This window comes from Salvelinus fontinalis, chromosome 14 (assembly GCF_029448725.1).
Source record: "Salvelinus fontinalis isolate EN_2023a chromosome 14, ASM2944872v1, whole genome shotgun sequence".
In the NCBI taxonomy this organism is placed as follows: Eukaryota; Metazoa; Chordata; class Actinopteri; order Salmoniformes; family Salmonidae; genus Salvelinus; species Salvelinus fontinalis.
In genome coordinates this window covers 16,282,352-16,308,688 of record NC_074678.1, presented here as the reverse complement: position 1 = coordinate 16,308,688, position 26,337 = coordinate 16,282,352, and the positions used below count along the sequence as shown (strand labels likewise).

The window sequence follows — 26,337 nt, the reverse complement described above, 5'->3', positions numbered from 1 at the left end:
AGCACACCAAGACAGCTGTGAAGAGGGCATGACAAAACCTATTCACCCTCAGGAGACTGAAAAGATTTGGCATGGGTCCTCAAATCCTCAAAAGGTTATACAGCTGCACCAGAGAGAGTATCCTGACTGGTTGCATCACTGCCTGGTATGGCAACTGCTCAGCCTCCGACCGCAAGAAGGTAGTGTGTACGGCCCAGTACATCACTGGGGCCAAGCTTCCTGCCATCCAGGACCTCTATAACTGGCGGTGTCAGAGAAAGGCCCTAAAAATTGTCCAAGACTCCAGCCACCCTAGTCATAGACTGTTCTCTCTGCTACCGCACGGCAAGCAGTACCGGAGCGCCAAGTCTAGGTCCAAGAGGCTTCTAAACAGCGTCTACCCCAAGCTGTAAGACTCCTGAACATCTAATCAAATGCCTACCCAGACTATTTGCAATCCCCCCCTCTTTTACACCGCTGCTACTCTGTTATCATCTATGCATATTCACTTCAATAACTCTACCTACATATACATATTACCTCAACTAACCAGTATCCCCCTGTATATTGTCTCGCTATTGTTATTTTACTGCTGCTCTTTAATTACTTGTTACTTTTATTTCTTATTCGTATTTTATTTTTTAACTGCATTGTTGGTTAGGGGCTTGTAAGTATGCAAGAGGACTGACTGGCTACTCCTTCGGAACCAATTTTTTTTCTTTAGTTTCCTGCCTTTCTGTTCCTACCCACTGTGCCTCTACATCTGCATTGCTTGCTCTTTGGGGTTTTAGGCTGGGTATGTATGTATGTATGCATGTAAGGATGTGTACATATGTTTTACACTTGTTTGGTTACTACATGATTCCATGTGTTATTTCTTAATTTTGATGTCTTCACTATTATTCTACAATGTAGAAAATAGTCAAAATAAAGAAACCCTTGAATGAGTGTGTCCAGACTTTTGACTGGAACTATATATTTATTGTCATCATTTAGCAGATACTTTAATCCAGAGCGATTTACAGGAGCAATTAGGGTTAATTACCTTGTTCAAGGGCACCGACAGATTTTTCACGTAGTCAGTTCTGGGATTCAAGCCAGTGAAATTTCAGTTACTGGCTCAACGCTTTTAACCACTAGGCTACCTGCTGCACCAGGTAAGTAGCTTTGTCAGTTTGTGACAACTACCTATGTAAAAAGGGCTTTATAAAATATTTGATTGATTGACTATACCTTCATCCTGAAGCAATGCCAAGGAATTGCAAGTGTGTGTGCCAGCGAGAAAGAGTGACAGGACAGCATGAAGACTTCGCTCTTAATGCATTCGAATCATAAAAAGCATAACAAGTGCAATCCATTTAGCAGAGATGGCATTGAGACGAAGCAGACGGACAGAGGCTAATTGAGGGTTGGACTGCATTCATTGCATCTACAATCAACCCTTCCTTCAACCATAATAAAAGAGGAAGTCACTAAGGTTGCCAATCACATCAGGTCTTTTTCAGAGCTGATCTGATTGGTCAAACGACCAATTAGTGAGGTAAAAACAATCTGAATTGGGCTGCCTCTAAACGCAGCCTATGTCTGCTTCCCAAATGGCACCCCATTCCCTTTATAGTGCACATAGGGCTCTGGTCAAAAGTAGTGTTATTGTTAATGGGATTTTTCTGTTAATTGAATTTTTAGAATATTCCGCCCTGAAATATATAAAATTGTATGGAATTGATTAGAATGTATAAAACCATAATCTATAAATGTGTAGTCCTAGTCAGAATTAGGGTAAAACAATGTCTTTATGGTATTTTAAACACAGACTGTCTGAGCTCGGTGCCGACCTGACTAGAGATTTGGGAGAGAACGGGGAGTACGTCTCAAGGTCTCCCTAATCTCTGTCGGCTGGGTAGTGAGACGGTGTGTGCGTAGGATACCTTCTGTTAGTGTGAATGTGTGTGCGTAGCAGGACATTGTGTGCGTATGGTTGTGTGAATGTGTGTGCGTGAGAAGTCAGTATAAAATGAATTGTTTTGTATTCTTGACTTTAGAACGTTCCCGTGAATAAACCTTTTTGACTAATTTTAGCTGAGCCTCCGTCTGTTTCATTCAACCAGGATCTTACAAATTCTGGTTTGCAGACTGAGTAATATAATTAAATTGGGTTATGTACCTTGAGAACATAATTCTCTTAACATTAATGGGGAATAGGATGCCATTTGGAAAACATCCTAAAACTCAGTCAGTCAGTCTGAAAAGTATAACTACAAATCACAACATCGTCTACACATTGCACAGAGGGGAGACGGTTACTGTATCTCACAGCCCACATCATTGGTTACATTTTTATTTCTATTTACAGTAAATTTGTTATAAATATAATACATAATCTGAAAAGCAGTTGAGTAAATACATACATTTAAATAACAGCTTGAGCACAAGGTGGAGGTCCAATGAGGGAGAAGTATAGGGATCATGTTGATTTGATTGGTTCATATGTTGGTATGTTTTTTTGTTTTGTAGAAAATTAAATGTGTGCACGTGGTGACTGACAGCACTGTCAGTCCAGATGGACTACAGACCAACAACAGACAGGCTCACAGACAGGTGGGCAGGCAGCATCTGTATCAGAACCTGTCAGTCAAAGAGTTTGTCAGTCACATACTGTAGTATAGTGGTTAAACGCTGGGTCATATTCTAAACTGTTTGTGATGTGCTGATGGTCTGGTCCATGTGACCACACAACAGAAAACCCTGGTCATGGTCAGTCTCATTGAGGCAGAGGCAGTTTTTCCTACTTCCTCATCCTGGTTAATCCAAGAAGTAAACGACATCTGTCGCCACGGTGTCAACTGCTCAACAACATGTGATTCGTTTTTCAACACTAAAAATAAAATAAATCTCTGCCGGTAGACAGATGACACCAGTATCGTAGGAGACACGCTGTTGCCGTCTAAGTTTACAACGTCTGTCTGTTCTCCTCCCCTTCCACAGGTTGATATCATCAAATAAAAAAGGTCAAAACCAAAGTGCATCAGCTGAGATGACAGATGAATAATACACAGAGAGAAAACAGATCCTTCTTCCACATGTAAGTCCATGATGCTTTGATGTGTTGCTGGGACATAAAATAGCTACTGGGCGGTTTATTTAACAACAGTCTGACCATCGCAGTGGTTACAAGCTCAACTAATGCACAATCTCATTCAAACATTTTATATATATATTTTTAAATACATCTTATCGCCCTGATTTTTATTACAAAATACAAAACGTATTTCCTTAGTCCAGTATTGAGTATACTAGTGTGGAAAAATGGGTCAAATTTTTAGGAAGTGGATGATTTGAGACTTGGTGGAAAGATATTTCTGCTTGGTAGCTAGTTCTGAGCTCTCAACAGTTTCTTAACCAATGGGGAGCCTTGGTAGTGATGATTTGCAGATAATTGTTCATTGGTTATTGTCGGGCGGGCGGGCAGGCAGAATTGGGATCCTATTCATTAGGGCACCCTGTAGTAAAACCTTTTGCAACAGAAAATGAAAAAGAGCCTTTCAAGTAGTCCCTCCCTGTTATAGACTGTTTTCTTCAGTTTTATGCCTAATTAAGACAGCCCAGTGTTCAAGCATTGATGGTGAAGAGCGGGTGATTAGGATTTGGAAGATATTTCTTGCTGGGTGGGTCTCTGAGCTCTCAACCCTGTTGTTGCCAACCAATGGGGAGTCTTGGTAGTGATGATTGACAGATGGTGGTTAATTCATAATTGATGATGGGCAGGACAATGTTCAGGTGCTGTTAATGATGATTAGTGCAGGCGTGGCCGTCTGCTGGCTGGTCTCACACATGGCTCCCTGGTCCGCCAGCTTGGCGAAGACCCGTGGAGTTCCCAGGTTATAGACGCCCGCATGCAGGAAGCCGGCTCTCAGCGGCAGCCGCATCACTTCCTGTGCCCTCAACTGCAGCTTGTATTGAGTCTGGCCCAGCCATGTAAACGAACCGTGCACCTCAAGAGACTCAGGACTGATTGAGGGAGGAAAAGAGAGAGAAAAAGGGATGATGAAAGAGGGGGATGAGAGGAAAACAAAGAATATTAAAACCAGGAGGATGAACAGGATGCAGTTATCAGGTAAACATTTGCTCAGGGACATGAGGAACAGATGGCAGATTTAAAGATGCACTGTGCAGAAATCGCTCCGTCATTTCCTGGCTGCTAAAATTGTAATAGTGCGCCTAATTTAAGTTTGTGACATAACAAGTAAGTATCATGTAGAGAATCATTGCATCATCTAAACCCCTGTGAAATATATTTTCCATAACCAAAAATATTATATTTTGAAGCTGGTGTACAATGAAAAAATGAATGCAAAAATGAAAGATTAAGCAAGGGAAGCATAGAGATAGTGCACATAGAACAGATCTACTGCATCGTAGACTTGCTTTCAATGAGAATGACAGATCTATAAGTACAAGTTCTACGTGAATTTAGTCGGGTCGCCCAAAAAGTTACATATTGCATCTTTAACAGTACAGTGCGGAGCTAATGCACTGTAATAGGAGAAAATAGGACTAGAGACTACTGTGGGTGTGCGTGTGATTATATTTACCTCGTAGTTTTGTGTCGAAGGTCAATGATGGCATCAACTTGAGCCAGGGAACAGTTAGATAGAGTCAAAGTGACTGGAACCATACAGAGACTACATATAGACAGAGGGGGGGGGGGGGGGAGAGGCAGAGGGCGGGGGAGGGGAGAGAGAGGCCGAGAGGAAGGGGGCGATATGGTTATTATACTCATTATATGTCACATTAACTAAAGCACTGCACTTAAGGTCCCTGACTATCAGTCTGTTTCTCCTCACTGTCTCCAAACCACACTAATCGTTATCATTTAATCTCCTCAAAGCACCTCTCTTCTGCCAGCTACAACAGTTCTGGTTTCCCTAGAAATAATGACATAAACAGTGGAGTTTAGAACCAAGTCATGTCAAAAGATAATCGTGTTAGTCCAGTTCTGACTAGTGAATTATGCGAGAGTACACGTGTCACACAAACAACCACCCTTGGGACAAGCAGGCTGACAGATTCCTCATGAACGGTTTCAGTTTAGAGTAGATTAATATAGTGCCTGTTCAGAAATAATTCTGCACTCCCATATCCTGTGGAGATCAAAAAGAGAGAGAGCGAGAGACAGGTGTGCCAGTGTGTGTCCCTGTGTACCCCTCTGTGTATTTATTGGGGCCGGGACGATACCAGTACTGCGATACGCGTTAGTATCGTGGCAATGAAACAAAACAGGAAGCGGATTTAACTTCTTTAGGAAAACAGCCCTAATGTTGGAAACAAACATTATGTTGTCATCCAGAGTCACATGTATTTATTTTCCCAGCTATAGCATACTATATTTTACATACAGCAGGTTTTTAAAGGACTAAAAAGTTAGGCCTGCTTCCTGTTTTCATTTTTGCCATGGAAAACATTGCGATATCATCACAGCCCAAGCATTTCTGTCTTCCTGTCTCTTCCCCTGTCTGTATTTCAGTGCTCCAGGTATCACCTGGCCCCTGAGCCATTCAGTCATAGATACTGCTATAGGGCAAGTGGCATCCAAACTCATACAACCAGGACAGGTACCAAGACGCAAGGGGAGAGAGAAGCAAGGAGATATCTCCCCTTTTCTTGGCTGGGTTGATAAAGCACAGTCAGAGAGACATTCTGTAACCACATATAGATTGACAGACTGTTGCACTGGGTGTGTGAGTGTGGCGCAATATATCCACTGGACCCATGTATTGATCGATGGCTGAAATTCTGTGTGTATGTATGCGAGTGGGTGCGTTCATGAACATGTGTGCATGCGTGACGTGTTACCTCTTCTGTACAAAGGGGTGGCTGTAGCTTTCGGGGTAGTGCAGGTTGGTCTTGATGAGGTGGGAGAGCTGTTCCATGGAGGGCCGTGTCATAGGAGGAGGAAGCTCTGGTTTAAACTTCAGCAGCACCATCTCTTGAGCCTCCTACAATACCACAGAATCCACACCATTAAACACACAGCCTCCTACAATACAACAGGTCAGAGGAACACAACAGAATCCACACCATTATACACACAGCCTCCTACAACAGGTCAGAGGAACACAACAGAATCCACACCATTAAACACACAGCCTCCTACAACAGGACAGAGGAACAACAGAATCCACACCATTAAACACACAGCCTCCTACAACAGGTCAGAGGAACACAACAGAATCCACACCATTATACACACAGCCTCCTACAACAGGACAGAGGAACAACAGAATCCACACCATTAAACACACAGCCTCCTACAACAGGTCAGAGGAACACAACAGAATCCACACCATTATACACACAGCCTCCTACAACAGGTCAGAGGAACAACAGAATCCACACCATTAAACACACAGCCTCCTACAACAGGACAGAGGAACAACAGAATCCACACCATTAAACACACAGCCTCCTACAACAGGACAGAGGAACAACAGAATCCACACCATTAAACACACAGCCTCCTACAACAGGTCAGAGGAACACAACACATGAGGTCAGGACACAGGAACAAATGCCATTTCAACACACCACATATACATCTCCTGAGCCTCCTACTACACAACAGAGAAACAGAGGCCATTGTGTCAAACAAACACTGCTTTTATATACATGTAGTTACACAGACATGTTGTTGTGGTATAATTTGTTCGCCCCGTTCAGAACTTTTGCCATTACAAAATATAATGAATGGCCTCTTTGGCAAAATGCCTTGATAGAGACATTCAGAGAACTATAATTAGACGTTTTGACAATAGACAACTTTTCAGTTGGTGTGTGTGTGTGTACAGTCATGGCCAAAAGTTTTGAGAATGACTATTAATTTTCAAAGTTTGCTGCTTCAGTGTCTTTAGATATTTTGTCAGATGTAATTATACTTCAGTATTCCATAGTAACAAGCATTTCATAAGTGTCAAAGGTTTTTATTGACAATTACATGAAGTTGATGCAAAGAGTCAATATTTGCAGTGTTGACCCTTCTTTTTCGAGACCTCTGCAATCCGCCCTGGCATGCTGTCAATTAACTTCTGGGCCACATCCTGACTGATGGGAGCCCATTCTTGCATTATCAATGCTTGGAGTTTTTCAGAATTTGTGGGGTTTTGTTTGTCCACCCACCTCTTGAGGATTGACCACAAGTTCTCAATGGGATTAAGGTCTGGAGAGTTTCCTGGCCATGGACCCAAAATATCAATGTTTTGTTCCCCGAGACACTTAGTTATCACTTTTGCCTTATGGCAAGGTGCTCCATCATGCTGGAAAAGGAATTGTTCGTCACTGTTATGAATTATGACTAAATGATGCATACATTTAACATAGAACTATAATTAATTGAATTCAAGCCTGTTTTTCTTGTAAACCCCATAAGAAAGAGGTTATGTAGCATGTACATGGGAAGAGAGGAAGGTATGTGTGTGCCTAAAGAAAACAAAGTGGATCATTAAACTATGTTTGAACCGACCCAGCTATAACTCTGTGGAGATTAAATAAGACAGGGATAGCCCCTCCAGGTTTTCCGTATCTGGGGGGGACTGGAACTGTCAGCTGAGTGGTAATAAACTGTGGTGAGACTTCAGGGGATAATCCAAATATAGTGTGTATGTATGTGCGTAGTTTAACTTCTTTGATATAGGGGGCAGCATTGTCACTTTTGGATGAATTGCGTGCCCATAGTGAACTGCCTCCTACTCTGTCCCAGATATTAATATATGCATATTATTATTACTATTGGATATAAAACACTCTGAAGTTTCTAAAACTGTTTGAATGATGTATGTATGTGAGTAGAACAGAACTCATATGGCAGGCAGAAACCTGAGAAAAAATCCAAACAGGTGTGAGAATTCTGAGACTGGTCATTGTTAAACTCATCGCCTATTCAATTCCCTGTAATATATGGATCTGTTTGCACTTCCTACGCCTTCCACTAGATGTCAACTGTCTGTAGAACGCTGAATGAAGCCTATACTGTGATGTGGGACCGGATGGGAGGTGTTTGAGTCAGTGGTCTGGCAGATTGCCAGATCTTGGTCACGCTCATTCCTCATGATATCGCCATGCGTTCCATTACTTAGAGACTGAAAAGAATTCTCCGGTTGGAACCTTATTGGATATAAATGGTAACAACATCCTGAAGATTGATTCCTACTAAGTTTGACCAGTTTATTCAACTTGTAATATAACTTTTTGAAGTTTAACTGCATCTTGCACGAGCGTTTGGACACGTGTACTACACATGCTAGCAAAAGTAGCTAATTGGACATAATAAATGGACATTATCGAACAAAACAACGATTTATTGTGGAACTAGGATTCCTGGCAGTGCATTCTGATGAACATAATCAAAGGTAAGGGAATATTTATGATGTAATTTCGTATTTCTGTTGACTCCAACATGGCGGAGAAATGTTGTTAAATCTGAGCGACGTCTCAGATTATTGCATGGTGTGCTTTTTACGTAAAGTTTTTTTAAAATCTGACACAGCGGTTGCATTAAGAACAAGTGTATCTTTAATTCTGTGTAAAACATGCATCTTTCATCAACGTTTATGATGAGTATTTCTGTTATTTGACGTGGTTCTCTGCAATTACTCCGGATATTTGAGGCATTTCTGAACATGGCGCCAATGTAAACCGAGATTTGTGGATATAAATATGCACATTATCGAACAAAACATAGATGTATTGTGTAACATGATGTCCTATGAGTGTCATCTGATGAAGATCAAAGGTTAGTGATTTTATCTCTTTCTGCTTTTTGTGACTACCATCTTTTGCTGGGAAAATGGCTGTGTTTTTCTGTGGCTATGTACTGAGCTAACATAATTGTTTGGTGTGCTGTCCCCGTAAATCCTTTTTGAAATCAGACATGTTGGCTGGATTCACAACATGTGTAGCTTTAATTTGGTGTCTTTCATGTGTGATTTCATGAAAGATTGATTTTATAGTAATATATTTGAATTTGGCGCGCAACATTTTTTCTGGATTTTGGCCAAGTGGGACGCTACCGTCCCACCTATCCCAGAGGTTAAAAGAAGGGATAAAAGGAACATTTTTATATATGCACGTCAGAGTTCTCTAAATAAACATTCCTGACAATTGTAGCCGGGCCTCCGCCTAATTCATTTCAACCAGTTTCTTACAAATTCTGGGTTTCAGGCTGAGTAATTAATTCAATTGGGTATTATGAACTGAGAACAAAATTCTCATAAGTCACCAAACTGTTCCTTGATGGTTGGTAGAAGTTGCTCTCGGAGGATGTGTTGGTACCATTCTTTATTCATGGCTGTGTTCTTAGGCCAAATTGTGAGTGAGCCCACTTCCTTGGCTAAGAAACAACCCCACACATGAATGGTCTCAGGATGCTTTACTGTTGGCATGACACAGGACTGATGGTAGGGCTCACCTTGTCTTCTACGGACAAGCTTTTTTCCGGATGCCCCAAACAATTGGAAAGGGGATTCATCAGAGAAAATGTATTTACCCCAGTCCTCAGCAGTCCAACCCCTGTACCTTTTGCAGAATATCAGTCTGTCCCTGATGTTTTTCCTGGAGAGAAGTGGCTTCTTTGCTGCCCTTCTTGACACCAGGCCATCCTCCAAAAGTCTTTGCCTCACTGTGCGTGCGGATGCACTCACACCTGCCTGCTGCCATTCCTGAGCAAGCTCTGTACTGGTGGTGCCCCGATCCCGCAGCTGAATCAACTTTAGGAGACGGTCCTGGCACTTGCTGGACTTTCTTGGGCGCCCCGAAGCCTTCTTCACAACAATTGAACTGCTCTCCTTGAAGTTCTTGATGATCCGATAAATGGTTGATTTAGGTGCAATCTTACTGGCAGCAATATCCTTGCCTGTGAAGCCCTTTTTGTGCAAAGCAACAATGACAGCACGTGTTTCCTTGCAGGTAACCATGGTTGACAGAGGAAGAACAATGATTCCAAGCACCACCCTCCTTTTGAAGCCTCCAGTCTGTTATTCAAACTCAATCAGCATGACAAAGTGATCTCCAGCCTTGTCCTCATCAACACTCACACCTGTGTTAACGAGAGAATCACTGACATGATGTCAGCTGGTTCTTTTGTGGCAGGGCTGAAATGCAGTGGAAATGTTTTCGGGGGATTCAGTTCATTTGCATGGCAAAGAGGGACTTTCATCTGATCACTCTTCATAACATTCTGGAGTATATGCAAATTGCCATCATACAAACTGAGGCAGCAGACTTTATAAAAATTAATATTTGTGTCACTCTCAACTTTTGGCCACGACTGTATATCAATACATTTGTTTTATATCTAAAAACATTTGAGCCCTATTAGTGATATTCCCTTATACTGTATGACATTCTGATATTCAAGTAGGTAGAAATAATAGCTAAGTCGTTCAAAACAATGCCTTTGCTATAGAGGTAATTGGTCTAGGCAATGATGTGGGAGCAGTGAGTTCTTCTGGGAGGAGAGAAAGCTAACGAGCGACGGCAGGAGTGAGGGAGGAAGGTAGGGGGAAATGGTGGTCTCGGCAGCTTATGTGCAGAGCTATAAAAAGCCAGAGGGATAAAGAAGGATGAGAGAAGTTCTCTTGTGCACGCCAGTGTTACGAATGAGCGCCGCAGACACTGTTGCTATGCCAACAGCTTGGCTTGGAGGAAGTTGTGTGTCTGAGGGGGAGTAAAAAGGAAGTGTCAGACTAAATGTGGATGTGGTCTGGCCGGGTGAGTGGGTAGAGGAGAGAGGGGGAATGAGGGACCGAGGGAGGAAGGTGGTGGCAGACATCACGTTTTGTCTCTGTGGTCGTTATTGGAGAGTTATTTTTAGACTGGAAATGAGGCGGTCTGATGATAATAGCCGTTTATATCTCCATCGCAATCGCTCTCACACACACACTTAAACCAATGACACACACACAATCATGCTTAACTTCTCTGGGATATGTGGGACGCTACTGTCCCACTTGGCCAAAAGCCAGTAAAAATGCAGAGCGCCAAATTCAAATAAATTACTATAAAAATCAAACTTTCATTAAATCACACATGAAAGATACCAAATTAAAGCTACACTGGTTGTGAATCCAGCCAACATGTCAGAATTCAAATAGGCTTTTTCGGCAAAAGCAAACGATGCTATTATCTGAGTTAGCACCATAGTAAACAAAGAGAGAGAAGCATATTTCAACCCTGCAGGCGCGACACAAAACGCAGAAATAAAAATATAATTCATGCCTTTGACGAGCTTCTGTTGTTGGCACTCCAATATGTCCCATAAACATCACAAATGGTCCTTTTGCTCGATTAATTCCGTCGATATATATCCAAAATGTCAATTTATTTGGCGCGTTTGATCCAGAAAAACACTGGTTCCAACTTGTGAAAGGTGACTACAAAATATCTCAAAAGTTACCTGTAAACTTTGCCAAAACATTTCAAACTACTTTTGTAATACAACTTTAGGTATTTTTTAACGTAAATAATTGAAGGGATGATCTGTGTTCAATATAAGATTAAAACAAACTGTAGCTAGCCTTCTGGTCATGCGCCTCTAACAAACAGGACACTTCAAGTGACCCTCGTTCAAGATGGCCGTACTTCTTCATTACACAAAGGAAAAACCCTCAACCAATTTCTAAAGACTGTTGACATCCAGTGGAAGCGGTAAGAATTGCAAGAAGGTCAATTAGAAATCTGTATTCCCAATGAAAATCCATTGAAAAGAGTGATCTCAAAACAAAATCTGAATGGTTTGTCCTCGGGGTTTCGCCTGCTAAATAAGTTCTGTTATACTCACAGATATGATTCAAACAGTTTTGGAAACTTCAGATTGTTTTCTATTACAATCTAATAATAATATGCATATCTTATCTTCTGGGGATGAGTAGCTGGCAGTTGAATTTGGGTATGCTTTTCATCCAAACCTGAAAACGCTGCCCCCTATCCGAGAGAAGTTAAACCAATGACACACTACTTCCACAGGAGGCAGACAGAATAAGAGAGGTGAGAAACTGCTTGCATCGTGCAGTGGGTACAGTCTGTGCCTCAGACGTACACGCACGTGCGCTCAGACACTGTTAAACTCACTCTGTCATTAAATCACACTGTGTGTGGGAGGGAGGTGTACAGCTGTGATGTGACCATGTATGGCAAATGTGAATAAAAAAACAATTATGTATTTTGTAAAGCGTGACAGTGTGTTTAAGAGATAATGAATGTAATGAATGTAAATGCATAGTCATTGAGAAGTGCTTCTCAAATCCTTCACGACTGTGGTGACTAACTAGAAAGGTTAACAGGGTTAGAGCCATCTGTCACTTTCCTCGCTCTCTCACACGCCAGCCAGACACACACTAGTGATCCGCAGGTCAGCTGTTTGTTCACCCGGAACCGCCCACAATTGCTAATAACCAATCCGCAAACGCCCAACTATGTGTGGTAAAGTGAAAATCTGAGGCCCACACCAGACCCTAACCTACAAATATAAACAATGGCAACAAAAAAAATGCGCTGTACAGTCAGAGATAGGCTTATGTTTCGGTTTATAATCTGACATTTTGGTGTGCTATTTGTTAGTCAATTTGTCTGTAGATACATGCAGCTTCTCTTCTGTCATTACTTGTTGCCCTAGAATACTAAATAAACCGCTGTTCCCCAGAAAAATGCCATAAATCAATAGAATGAATGCTTCAATCTAGTTGACATCGGTAAAGTTCTCTTTCATCTCTGCTTCTCCCACGCAGCAAAGATGTTTAGGGACCGGAGAGAAAATGAAAAAAATAAATAAAATAAAAATAAACATTTTCCGTGCTAAATTTCTAAATGACATCAACAAATTTAAAGTTGTGAAAACTACCCAACATGTTTCTGATAAGATTTCAGTTAGACTTGGATGAATATTTTATGTCCTCTTAAAACGGCTTATTACACAAGTTATGTTATTGATATTAAGATTCTAACAATGACAGTGTGTTATTTAGGAAAAGTCAAGGATGAGGGGGAACATGCCTTTAAAAATGGCAAAGTATTAAAACAATTGTGGACGCTCAACTTTTCTAAATGTGACACAGTGTTTCAGAGAGTTAATGAATGAAGTCATTGAAGTGCTGATCAATCATTCAAGACAGTGGTGACTAACTAGACTAAGGTTAAGAGGGTTAGAGCTGTCTGTCACTTTCTCTCACATACACTTAAAGTAATGGCTTGGTTAATCACTCTCCCTTTGTCTTTATATCTTCAGAGACCCCCCACAAAAAAAATACATTAGCTTAAATGTGTGTGGGTGAGTGTGTGTGTGTCTCTTTCTGTGTGTCAGAGTTAAAAAGGCTTACGCAGATAAATCTGGGGCAGGAGCCAAGAGTCATTTCGTTAAGTATTCAGGCCCCTTGACTTTTTCCATATTTTGTTCGGTTACAGCCTTATTCTAAAATTGATTACATTGCTTTATTTTACCGTAGGTGAACTCCAATCAAGTTGCAGAAACATCAAGGATGATCAATGGAAACAGGATGCGCCTGAGCTCAATTTCAAGTCTCATAGGAAAGGGTCTGAATACTTATATACATTTCTGATTTTTATTTGTAATAAATTTGCAAAAATGTCTAAACCTGTTTTCGCTTCATCAGTATGGGGTATTGTGTGTAGATTGACGAGGGAAAACATGTATTTAATCAATTTTAGAATAAGGCTATAAGGGGTCTAAAATATATAAAGGGGTCTAAATATTTTTCAGAATGCACTGTATGTTTTGATATCTAAGACATTCTAAGGGTTTGCATCATTTACAACTAAAGTTGCCAAATAACTCTACATCTAGCACATTTCAAATTATCACTTTTATGCTTAACATAGCCACTTCATATGCACAGTTGCTCTGGAATGGGGAAAATATCCTTCCTATTTTATTCAGCTAAGTTCAATTATATTCTTCTTACTATAAAATCATATAATATAAAATAATGGCACAGGACTTAAGCATATCATGTCTGCTAAATGAACAAGCTTACACCTTATGGCATAGTGCATCGCCAGATAACATACAGTAGGCCAACTAGTTCTGTTCTTCTGAAATAATTTTTCTTCATATCATGTTTCTTTAGACCTGCCCAAAATAAATAATGGATTTATTGTGATGGTGTATATTAAATGGCGTGCATCAGTGACTTGTATGCTGAAGGCCTGGAGATGCTAAAAGGGGTTTATGCTAATTAACTGTCAATTACCGTGAGACCTACATTAGCATTACAATAGCTGGCTGACAATTTCATGACAGCAACAGCCCTAGTGGTGACAAATGGAATTTTCCATCTAGGGATAAATAAGAACAATGAACTTCTTTACACAGCCTTGAAATAGTAAAGCTTGGGCCTGCCTTGACACCACTTAACTTTAACATAAGAGCTACACTTGGACGTCACAAAAGCAGCAGTTTTTTTTACCTGCTACACTGGAAGCGTAACCTTTGGCTATCGGTGTAGACCTAACCCTGTAAAAACTTGTACCAGGCCCCAGACACCAAACGTTTCAGTGCCACCACTGACAGCATGGTCACAGATTGTGTATGTGTGTTTTGGAGGGGGCACACTAAACACTCAGTTGGAGTTGTGCGTGTGTGGTTTTGTTTGTGCTTCAGTCTCAATGCAGATAACTCAGTCCTGAAGAGTGTATAGTTATTCAGCTTGTGTGTACACTAAATAGCTTGTGTACACTACACAGTAATAACACAACAGTGATTTGAATGTTTACACTTGTTGATCATTAAATGGCCAGCGTTCATTCAGTGTGATGAGTCATCCAGGAGAGAAAAGAGAGGAGACAGCCAGAAAGAACACTATGTGTTGGGACAGTGGCAATGTTGATGTTTTTGGCTCTGTACTGGATTTTAAATGATAAAATGACTAGCAGTTTTAATTTGAGGGTATTTTCATCCATAATTGGGTGAATCATTTAGAAAGTATAGCACTTTCTGCCCATTTTAGGGCACCAAAAGTATTAAAACAAGTATACTTATATAAATATAAGCAGTAAAAAGTGTAGTATTTGGTCCCATATGCATAGTACTAAATGACTACATCAAGCTTTTGACTCTACAAATATGTTGGATGCATTTGCTCTTTCTTTTAGTTGTGTTTTAGATTATTCTGTGGCCAATAGACATGAATGGTAAATAATGTATTGTGTCATTTTAGAGTGACTTTTATTATAAATAAGAATAGAATGTTTCTAAAAACCTCTACAGTAATGTGGATGCTACCATGATTACGGATAATCCTGAATGAATCGTTAATAATGATAAGTATGAAAGTTAGATGCACAAATATCATACCCCCAAGATATTCAAACCTCACCCTTACAATAACAGAGGAGGTATGATATTTGTGCATCTAACTTTCTCACTCATCATTATTCACCCGATATTATTCACCTCAAATTAAGACTGACCGTCTTTAACCTCAGTCATTGTTTGATTTCAGAGCCAAAAGAAGAAAAAAATGCTTCACTGTCCCACTAATTACAGAGGGCACTGTATGTACATGTGTGTGCCTGGTGTATGCGCACCTCTTTCTGTGCGAGGGAGCAGGCCTCTTTGCCAATGGTCTGTAGTGCCACATGAAGCTGTCCCTCCAGGATCACCTGCTTGTTGTCTTCAACAACAAATGCCTGTCAACAACAAACAAATATTAGCAACCAACAACATACCTGTCAACAACAAATATTAACCAACAAACAAATATTAACAACCAACATATGCCTGTCAACAAGAACAAACAAACATTAGTAAATTCATTGGCCTGATGTCAATAGCAAAACAGCAAAAACAACTTCAGCAATCAGCTCAACAAAAACTGACTATCAACGCATAATTAAACAATGAAACACAGGATGGAGAAAAACAAAAAAAACAACTTCAGCATTTATTGACAACATCTTCAATAATGACATGAGCTAAATATACATTCCATCTATGTATAATTGGAGAAGGGAACAGCAACACCATAGAAGTCCTAGAATAGTGTGGGAGAACTAACAGTATTAAGTGAGTTGTAGTGGTTTGGGATTTTAGTATTTATTAGGATCCCAATTAGCTGCTGCCTAGGCAGTCCAAACAGAACCCGAGGAAGAATAGGATGTATGTAGTGTTTTACCCATCGAGTCATCATATAATACCAGAAGCCTATATTCTGTATGTCTAGTAATGGCTAGTTCAATAGTAGTAGCAATTGGGTAACACTTTACTTGACACCCAGTATCATAACAAGTTATAACAAAGGTCATAACAAAGTCATAACACTGCCATGACCCATATATTTACAACTGTTGACATATATTGTGTTATTTTATGGCTTAAGAGTGTCAAAACCAGGCCTCCCGGGTGGCGCAGTGGTCTAGGGCACTGCATTGCAGCGCTAGCTGTGCCACCAGAGTCTCTGGGTTCGCGCCCAGGCTCTGTCGCAGCCGGCCGCGACCGGGGGGTCCGTGGGGCGACGCACAATTGGCCTAGCGTCGTCCGGGTTAGGGAGGGTTTGGCCGGTAGGGATATCCTTGTCTCATCGCGCTCCAGCGACTCCTGTGGCGGGCCAGGCGCAGTGCGCGCTAACCACGGGGGGCGGGTGCACGGTGTTTCCTCCGGCACATTGGTGCGGCTGGCTTCCGGGTTGGAGGTGCGCTGTGTTAAGAAGCAGTGCGGCTTGGTTGGGTTGTGCTTCGGAGGACGCATGACTTTCGACCTTCGTCTCTCCGGAGCCCGTACGGGAGTTGTAGTGATGAGACAAGATAGTAATCACTAGCGATTGGATACCACGAAAATTGGGGGGAAAAGGGGGGAAAAAAATAAATAAATAAAAAACACATTTATTCTAATTTGTTTTTTCCCTGCCACGAAGTGCCTTTTCATTTGAAAGTTTCTCTTAAATCCTTTGTTTTTTCTGTAATGAATTCTTTAGTCATGTTTAAAATATATATATATATATATTTACATAACTTGCAGAAAGCACACTGACACTGATGAAGCATTATGACCATCCTGTTACACTTTATTTGGACTTAGAAAATACTCTTTACGGCACTGTCAAGAATCAGTATGACGTCAACATCATATAAGCCAGATAGGCCTATCACGTACATGTCTTTATATCAGTCATCAGTCAAAAGAGGGTGTCTTGACATGCTCCTGCATTCATCCCAGTCATCAGCAACAGAGCATTGGGGTAGGTGCATGTCTGACATCAGTGTGTGCGCAATTACAATGATAATTTAACATGGTCAATTTCATTTTTTATATATAACAAACATACTATTGATGCGTAGGCTGTGGTGTAATGGAATGTTTTTCGGGTTTTAGATGTCATAACCAACCATAAAATAACGCAATACATGTCACAACAGGTCTAAATATGTGTTATAAGTGTTCTAGAGGTCTATTTAAATTATGCAGTAATACTAATCCTAATACAATTAGTAATAGTAATGTATTTTAATTCTGTGATTTACCTTCCAGAGGACGATGATGTTGAGGTCCACCTCGTTGCATTTCCTGACCACACCTGTTATATCCTCAGCCCCACCCCCAGGACCCGCCCCCTGACTCCTGGAATGTCTCCCCTGTGTCTCCACGGCAATAAGCGGTCTCCAAGACTCCGAGGGCTGACACCTCCGGAAGAAGAAGTCTGCACACGGAGTGGTGGAGCTGATGATCTGAGGAGAGGAGAGGAGGAAGGAGGGGGGAAGACAATAGAGGAAAGAAGAAAGGGTGAGTGACAAGATAGCAGATAAAAAGGGGAGAGAGAAAAAGAGATGGAGAGGAAGGAAAACGTGGGAAAGGAAGGAAGGGAGGGAGAGAAGGTTTGGGTGGAGAGGGTAATAGTACAGCCATTTTTTTTTATACATTCAGCAAAACTGACCAGCAGTGACAGATAACACTGTTATTGTCCTCTTACAATGGTTAACATACCTGTTCATTTCCAAGGCTCAGGTCTGCAAAGGTGTACTTCTCTAGTGACTTTGAGGTAGCTAAGACACAGAAGACAAAGAAAATAAGTCAGGAGACAGAAAAGAGATTCTCCTCATTGTCTGACATTGTTGGTAATGAGAGTCTGTGTACCTTCATGGGGTTTGCATCGTGTTGCTCTGAAGCACAGCTTGCCCCTCTCTCTGGTGGTGAGTTTGCAGTCTGGAATGACAAGAGGAGGGTAAAAGAAAGAAAGAGAGAGACATGTCCTGTCTCCATCTGAACCAAACCCCTAACTCTAACCCTAAGCCTAAAATAGCCATTTTACAAGTGAGGACTGGCTAAATGGCCTCACTTCTCAGAATTGTAGTTAGTTTACTATTCTTGTGTGGACTTCTGGTACTCACAGGTATAGTAAAACATGTACAAACACAACACTTCTCTAAAGGCCATCTGATTTTCTAACACATTGGAGAGACCCTGGATGTTCTTTTCAGCTTACTTATTACTATGGGCAAGCTGCAGCTCAGTGTTCTAAGCAGATAGTGTGTGAGTGAGTGTGGTCTCTCTTTTCCACTCTGTCCTGGTCACGGCCAACTCTATATCGCCACATTTCCATATTTGATTACAGAGCGAACATGAACAAAGTGACCTACTTGCAAAAGTGCCCCCCGGTGGTATGTGTGTTACGGGGACTACCCATATATCACACTGCTCTAGGGAGCGGCTAAAAGATCATTCTGCCCTCGGCTATATGTCCTGGCCACCAGCCACACCACTGGTCTTCAGTCACAAAGCTAGTTCCCACGGGGATCATCTACCCAGCCTGGCAGAGCTGAATAAGCTGAATAACAAGCTCTGAAGGAAAGCATTTAACACTGTATGAACTGCGAAGGGCGGTCCCATAGCTATAGTACAACATGAAAGCCACCAATTGTAAGCCGCTCTGGATAAAAGTGTCTGCTAAATGACTTAAATGTCAAATGCACTGTGACTTAGCAGCATACAAGATTCAGTAGCCTACTCTACCAACTGAACGAGGCTAGATAACCCAACCAAGCTAACCACTTCAAAACAGGTGAACCTCACTGATCAAACCACCAAAAGGCATATCTAATGAACATAACATCTAAGGAACACAGCCCAATACACCAAAGCAATCCAAGACGCCAAATAGCTAAACAGGAAATTACTTCGTTTTCATGGTAGTATTTAAGACAGGACACTGCCCCTTTAACACAAAAAAAGCTCTTTACTTGACTTGCTTTTCAAAGACAATTAGATATGTACAAGTTTTGTGCTCTTGTAGGAAGCAATCACTCTCTAAAAATGTGCTATAACTGGGCTAGTAACTCACTAACTAGTAAAGAATATCAACAAATGAATTTAGATTTGGTTTATTGCATTGAAAGGGACTTATGTTGATTCAATCCCAAGTTACACAGTAGATGGAACATTTGATCTGTTTAAAGCCATCGCGGGCTGGCAATTCTTCTGCGTAGGACTGCTACATTGCATATCACCTAGGGATGCAGACTCCTCAGCAACATAAAAAGCCCGAATGGAAATGTACAAATCAAAACCTGACACCAAAAAGTCAAACAGTTATCGAGTAAATGAGTTTAAGACTATTGTAGTGCTATCTGAGAGGGTTACGGAGAGCAGAGGGACAAACCTTTGTCTTCTGCTGGGTTTATACACTTGTGTAGTCTCCACTGTTTACTGCTGCTAGAGACCTGTGCAATGTGGAACTCACGCACCCCAGCCTCACTCTGTGGATGGAGAGACAGTGGAACTTTTAAACAACTTTTAAAGTCTACATACTGCAGTGTTTCCCCTATATTCATTTAGCAGCGATGGGCAAATGTTTTTATTTTTGAAAATACTTTTCGGGATGGTAATTTTCAGTGTAAAGTTATACTACTAAAACCAGATTAAGTATGTAGAAAAGATAATGGACCTATATATTTTATAATAAGATCATCTTTGAGAACTAACAATCACCCAAATAAAAATAAGACAGTCAGGGAGAATATAAAATTAAAAAAATGTCGTGGCACAGGGATCCCAATGATTTTGTTTTGATGTTTGAGTTACTCAGATAGCATAAGATGTTTAGAATGTTCGGTAGTCATGGCTCACAACATCATCCTGGAAACCCTAGACCCACTCCAATTCGCATACTCCACCAACAGATCCACAGATGAAACAATCTCAATTGCACTCCACACTGCCCTTTTCCACGTGGACAAAAGGAATACCTATGTGAGAATGCTGTTAATTGACTACAGCTCAGCGTTCAACACCATAGTGACCAAAGCTCATCACTAAGCTAAGGACCCTGGGACTAAATACCTCCTTCTGCAACTGGATCCTGGACTTCCTGTTGGGTGGCCCCTAGGTGGTAAGGGTAGGCAACAACATCTGTCATGCTGATCTTCAACACAGGGGCCCTTCAGGGGTGCGTGCTTAGTCCCCTCCTGTACTCCCTGTTCACCCACGACTGCGTGGCCAAACACAACTCCAACACCATCATTAAAACACAAATCGGGAGGTCAGAGACCTGTCAGTGTGGTGCCAGGACAACAACATCTCCCCCAACAAGAGCAAGACAAAGGAACTGCTCGTGGACGACAAGAAAAGTAGGGCCAAACACGCCCACATTGGCGGGGCTGTAGTGGAGCGGGTTGAGAGCTTCAAGGTGTCCACATCACCAACAAACTATCATGGTTTAAACTAGAGGTTAACCAATTAATCGGAATGGCCGATTAATTAGTGCCTATTTCAAATTTTCATAACTTTTTTTTTTTACACCTTTATTTATCTCGGCAAGTCAGTTAAGAACACATTCTTATTTTAATGACGGCCTAGGAACGGTGGGTTAACTGCCTTGTTCAGGGGCAGAACGACAGATTTTGACCTTGTCAGCTCAGGGATTCAATCTTGCAACCTTACGGTTAACTAGTCCAACGCTCTAACCACCTGCCTCACGAGGAGCTTGTTACGCGAACGCAGTAAGAAGCCAAGGTAAGTTGCTAGCTAGCATTAAACTTATCTTATAAAAAACAATCAATCAATCATAATCACCAGTTCTAACTACACATGGTTGATGATATTACTAGTTTATCTAGGGTGTCCTGCGTTGCATATAATCGATGCAGTGCGCATTCGCGAAAAAGGACTGTCGCTGCTCCAACGTGTACCTAACCATAAACATCAATGCCTTTCTTAAAATCAATACACAGAAGTACATATTTTTAAACCTGCATATTTAGCTAAAGAAATCCAGGTTAGCATGCAATATTAACCAGGTGAAATTGTGTCACTTCTCTTGCGTTTATTGCACGCAGTCAGGGTATATGCAACAGTTTGGGCCGCCTGGCTCATTGCGAACTAATTTGCCAGAATTTTACGCAATTATGACATAACATTGAAGGTTGTGCAATGTAACAGCAATATTTAGACTTAGGGATGCCATCCGTTAGATAAAATACGTAACGGTTCCGTATTTCACTGAAAGAATAAACGTTTTGTTTTCGAAATGATAGTTTCTGGATTCAACCATATTAATGACAAAAGGCTCGTATTTCTGTGTGTTATTATGTTATAATTAAGTCTATGATTTGATAGAGCAGACTGACTGAGCGGTGGTATGTAACTGCAGGCTCGTAAGCATCCATTCAAACAGCACTTTCGTACTTGAGGCCATCAAGATGTTTTGGCTAGAGGAATTGACGATATTATAATGCAACAAATACATTGATCATCTCAGCAAGGTTTTACCTGTGATTGTGGAAGTGCAACTAAAATGTAGTTTAAATAACCATCTGCATTTTGAATGTCTTTTTTCTAGATATTTTATTAACGAAAGCATAAAGATATTGATGAACAAATACTGTACTGCTGTTTTGAGTCACAAATGTAACACTAGAGTACTTAAGCATTGAATACATTGCATGTAGGGGGATGTTCACACCTACAGTAGCCGGGCTATAAAGAGTATTGTCCTGATAATCGGCCTACAAGTGTTTGAAAACCAGTTTTCAAAATATCACCAGCTGTCCATCACTACTGTAAATAATAAAACAGCATCTTGTTTACATTCTTTATTGTAACCATAATGTCACAAATAATTTGTATCTACTGTTCCAATTACTCTTAGAGTTTGGGATTAATTTGATTAATATTATGGTGTTTATACTCCAAGAAAAACCCTCTGGGTTTCCATTAGGATGGACCGGAAAATATGGCGCTGTACAACGTGACGGTCAGGAGAAGGCTACACAGTACTGGGCTATTTAGCTAAAGAATCCCTGTGTCGTGTGCTGGCACGCGGGAGACCGGGGTTCAATTTACCGATGGGGAGGAAGGAGTAGGCTGTCCTTGTAAGTAAGAATTTGTTCTTAACTTAATAAAAGGTTACACTAAGAGCATAACATTTCTACACCATCCCCAGACAGAGATTCAGTCAAAATAAAAATCTCATTGATTTATCAAGACCAGTCCCCATGCTTGTCTCACAGCAGCGCGAAACGGTGCTAAAATAGTTGTAGGCTAATGCTTCAAATCCTATTGCTTCGAACATCAATATGCTCTTCAAATAACTTAACAGCACATTACTCAACACTACTGAGACTCATGTCGCCTACGGTAGGCCTACAATATATTGAAAAATATGATGTGATAATTAAAGAGGATTGGAGGATTCTAAATTAAAACCAAAAGCCGCCTCATGGGTCTCCCGAGACCTCATCCACAAAGTATCAAAATACAGAGAGGTGTTGGTAAAGGTAGATTGTCCTGCTAATAGCCCATAATGGGCTATTATAATACTATACATGGTGCCCAGGACAGGATAACCAAAACATTTATTTATTAAAGACTATCAGAAAGAATGTTGGTACTTGTTAATTTTCATCCAAAGCCATGAATGAGTGAGTCACTCAGCTTTATGTCGGTGCCAGCTATATGACTGTGCCATCAACTTGATAATATATAACGATATTTTGGGGGGTGTTTAGTTTTCAAAAAAACAAAAGTGAGCGATTGTAATCTGAAAAAAGGCCAAAATAATATTTGTAAAGGCTAAAACATTGATTTCTGTTTTTAGAGGGAGAGAAACGCTGGGCCAATTCTGCGCCTCCCAATCACGGTCGGATGTGATGCATAATAATAATAATGACAATAATGATACCCAACTTAGAAATACATTTGACAATAGAATTCTCCCCCTACCTTCCATCTCGGCAAGTCTATTGTCCAGCTACCTGCTCGAACAGCGGGAAAGTTTCCTTAGGCAGCGCCATTATTAGTGCAATGCCCCTTAAAGTGTTGCTCTATGTACCCAGTGTGGCGGGGTGGGGGTCCAACCCCCTCTCGCTTCCTCCGTTCCCCATGGGCTAAGTCTGTCTTCTGTGCGCGGCTCTGCGGCCCGCCCCCTGTCCTTGTGCCTTGCACGCTTTCAGTGGATACAGCCGGAGAACTGCAAGGCAGTCCCATTGTGCGCCACTCGGGAGCCATGACCAACATATATTGTCCTGCTAATAACAGGGTTAATAAGATATGTGAGAATATCCAAGGGGCTTTTATATCATTCTAAATTAATAATAATAACAATCGCTTTGTTTAAAAAATTATATTTGAGATTTCGTTTTCAAATAACGTAAAATGAGCGAGAAAAAGGCCATTCTTGAACATGGGGTGAGACAGTTACTAATTTGTAAATAAAACCAGTTTGTTATTTAGAATGATTTATTTCTGTATATAAAGGGAGAGAAACCAAAAACCTACAGTCATCTCAATGGGGCCGGCACAGGTATTGAACCAGCATCTGTAGCAACACAGCTTGCACTGCAGTGTCTTAGACCGTTGCGCCACTCAGGCGCTGTACAATGTGACCGGTTGGGAGTGGCCTACAGTACTACAGTAAGAGCAAGATAATCCTAACAAAATAGAATAATAAAAACCTTAGTGTAACAACAGTTTTAGTAAGTAATACTGAAGTCTGCACAATTATCAGTTTCTATTTAGGTTTATGTCGCCCATTAATTGTCAGTTAGAGACACAGTAGGACCCAAAAGCATAATCAGTGCTCTAACTCCCCCTTGCGCTGGTCTGGAGCAATGAAGTGGTGACACATTACATTTACATTTAAGTCATTTAGCAGACGCTCTTATCCAGGGCGACTTACAAATTGGTGCATTCACAGGGTACCGTACTAAACCACAAATTACCTCTAAGTACCGCAGCATAATCACAAAACTTTTAGTGGAGCAACCACTGTGCATGTACGGAGCAACCACTGTGCATGTACAAATCAACTCAACTATCCTGTACCCCCGCACATTGACTCTGTACTGTTACCCCCTATATATAGCCTCGCTATCGTTATTTATTTTTTACTTTCGTTTATTTAGTAAATATTTTCTTAACTATGTTCTTAAAACTGCATTTTTGGTTAAGGGCTTGTAAGTAAGCATTTCATGGTAAGGTCTACACCTGTTGTAATATGCGCATGTGACAAAAAAGCCATGGCAAAATGTGTACAATCGCAGGAAATTTGCTTTAAATGCAACTCTTTCCTCATCCCCATGACAAATGTGTACAATTGTAGGAAATTAGCTTTAAAACAGCAACATTTCTCTGGAGCCAAGAGGGCCTGAATGCATGTGACCATGAATAACAATGTTCCATCAAATGTCAGCTTGACAGAGTGATTAAGTGGCAAATGAGTATCGCGTTGACACATGTGTGTTGAGCTCACTGTGTTGATGTTCTCCACATCGACAAAGACCAGCATGCTGCCATTCCTCCCCTCCTCTCTCTCCTCCTCGGGCAGTGTGTTACTACGGCAGGTGGTGGCCCGGACCGATAGAGAACGACTGGCACAGATAAATACTGTGTGACGTAGCACCCTGTGACTGAGGGAGGGGGAGATGGAGGGAGATAGGGGAGCGAGGGAAAGGAGAGGGAGCGAGAGAGAGAAAGAGGAGATAAGAGGCAGGTAGGAGATGGAGGGAGGGTAGAGAAAGAAACAGATGAAGGTAACGAGAGATTGAGTAATTTAAATATGTTCTTGTCATGCATTTATAACTATTTAGTTTCAACCTCAGAAACCATGTCTCCAAAATGTCCCAGAATTAAAATTACACCATTTCACTTAAACAGGGATGATCAGGGACATTCTGTGAGATTTGAAAGGCCCCCATGAAGGGAAAAATAAATTAACTTCTAAAGTAGCATGAGCATATGGTTTCTCAAGTGCCCCGATTTGACCTCATTCTATCTCCAATGAGCTGAGCAGTGAGCACCGTGATTTAAAGCGAGACCGACGAACATTCAGGATAACTAAGGCTGCATTTACACAGGGAGCAAAATATCTGAATTTGGCTGCCTGTGTAAATGCAACTTGGGGTGCCGACACCTACAATAATTACCGGAACCATTTTTTATTTCCCATCTGCATCTCAGTGTTAGAGGTGTCACTACAGACCCTGGTTCGATTCCAGGCTGTATCACAACCGGCTGTGATAGGGAGTCCCATTGGGCGGCTCACAATTGGCCCAGCGTCGTCCGGGTTAGGCTGGGGTAGGCAGTCATTGTAAATAAGAATTTGTTCTTAACTGACTTGCCTAGTTAAATAAAGGTCCCATCATTTTTTTGAACTGGTGTAAAGTATATTCAGACTGATGTAAAGTATATTTAATTAAATCATAGTATTCCCTTTGAAGAAGAGACATGAGGAATCTCTCATGATTCACTCTTTGTTTCGTGTACCAGTGAATAACTTTCAACTCTCCTTATGCCTCGGTCCTACTTTAATATAAAAGGCTGCTCTTGCTACCCTAATCTCTTTCACGTTACACTGTTTTGGCTTGTGTAATGTGTAGTGAGTGAATACCAGTCTTCTCTCTCCACTTGTGTGTGTAGATTTCATGTTTTTTTTTTTTTTTACTAGATCACCTGTTCTTTATCTTTATCGTAATGGTAATAGATAGTTTCTTGCATCAGGCAGCTTTCCCACAGCCCTACCTTAATATAATAGCTCCTCTCTCCTACCTGATAAGCAGTCTGCTAGTAGGCCTAATGTGTAGTGAGTAAAAGGCTTCTCTCTTGAATAACTCTCCCCTATGTGATTATAACAGGGTGCTCCTTCTCTCTCCCCGCTACCTGATTATAACAGGGTGCTCCTTCTCTCCCCTACCTGATTATAACAGGGTGCGCTCTCTCTCCGCTACCTGATTATAACAGGGTGCGCTCTCTCTCTCCCCTACCTGATTATAACAGCGTGCGCTCTCTCCCCTACCTGATTATAACAGGGTGCGCTCTCTCTCCCCTACCTGATTATAACAGCGTGTGCTCTCTCCCCTACCTGATTA

The 26,337-nt window shown here is 41.2% G+C and overlaps 1 protein-coding gene across 4 annotated transcripts in view; it reads right to left on the bottom strand.

Annotated features, from left to right (window-relative positions):
• Positions 1–2,289: 2,289 nt before the first annotated feature.
• trappc8 (trafficking protein particle complex subunit 8) overlaps positions 2,290–26,337 on the bottom strand; it is a 102,741-nt gene continuing 78,693 nt past the window's right edge. For 3 of the 4 annotated variants that reach the window (XM_055944056.1, XM_055944057.1, XM_055944058.1), the window contains 9 exons: positions 24,723–24,879; positions 19,635–19,731; positions 18,113–18,181; positions 17,963–18,021; positions 17,503–17,706; positions 15,571–15,672; positions 5,833–5,975; positions 4,572–4,661; positions 2,290–3,987 (listed from right to left, as the gene is read on the bottom strand). In XM_055944056.1, the coding sequence (XP_055800031.1) occupies positions 3,753–3,987; positions 4,572–4,661; positions 5,833–5,975; positions 15,571–15,672; positions 17,503–17,706; positions 17,963–18,021; positions 18,113–18,181; positions 19,635–19,731; positions 24,723–24,879 (1,156 nt within the window). In that variant the 3' untranslated portion in view covers positions 2,290–3,752. Of the gene's footprint in view, positions 3,988–4,571; positions 4,662–5,832; positions 5,976–15,570; positions 15,673–17,502; positions 17,707–17,962; positions 18,022–18,112; positions 18,182–19,634; positions 19,732–24,722; positions 24,880–26,337 lie in introns of those variants that run through there. The other variant, XM_055944059.1, reaches the window with a different exon arrangement.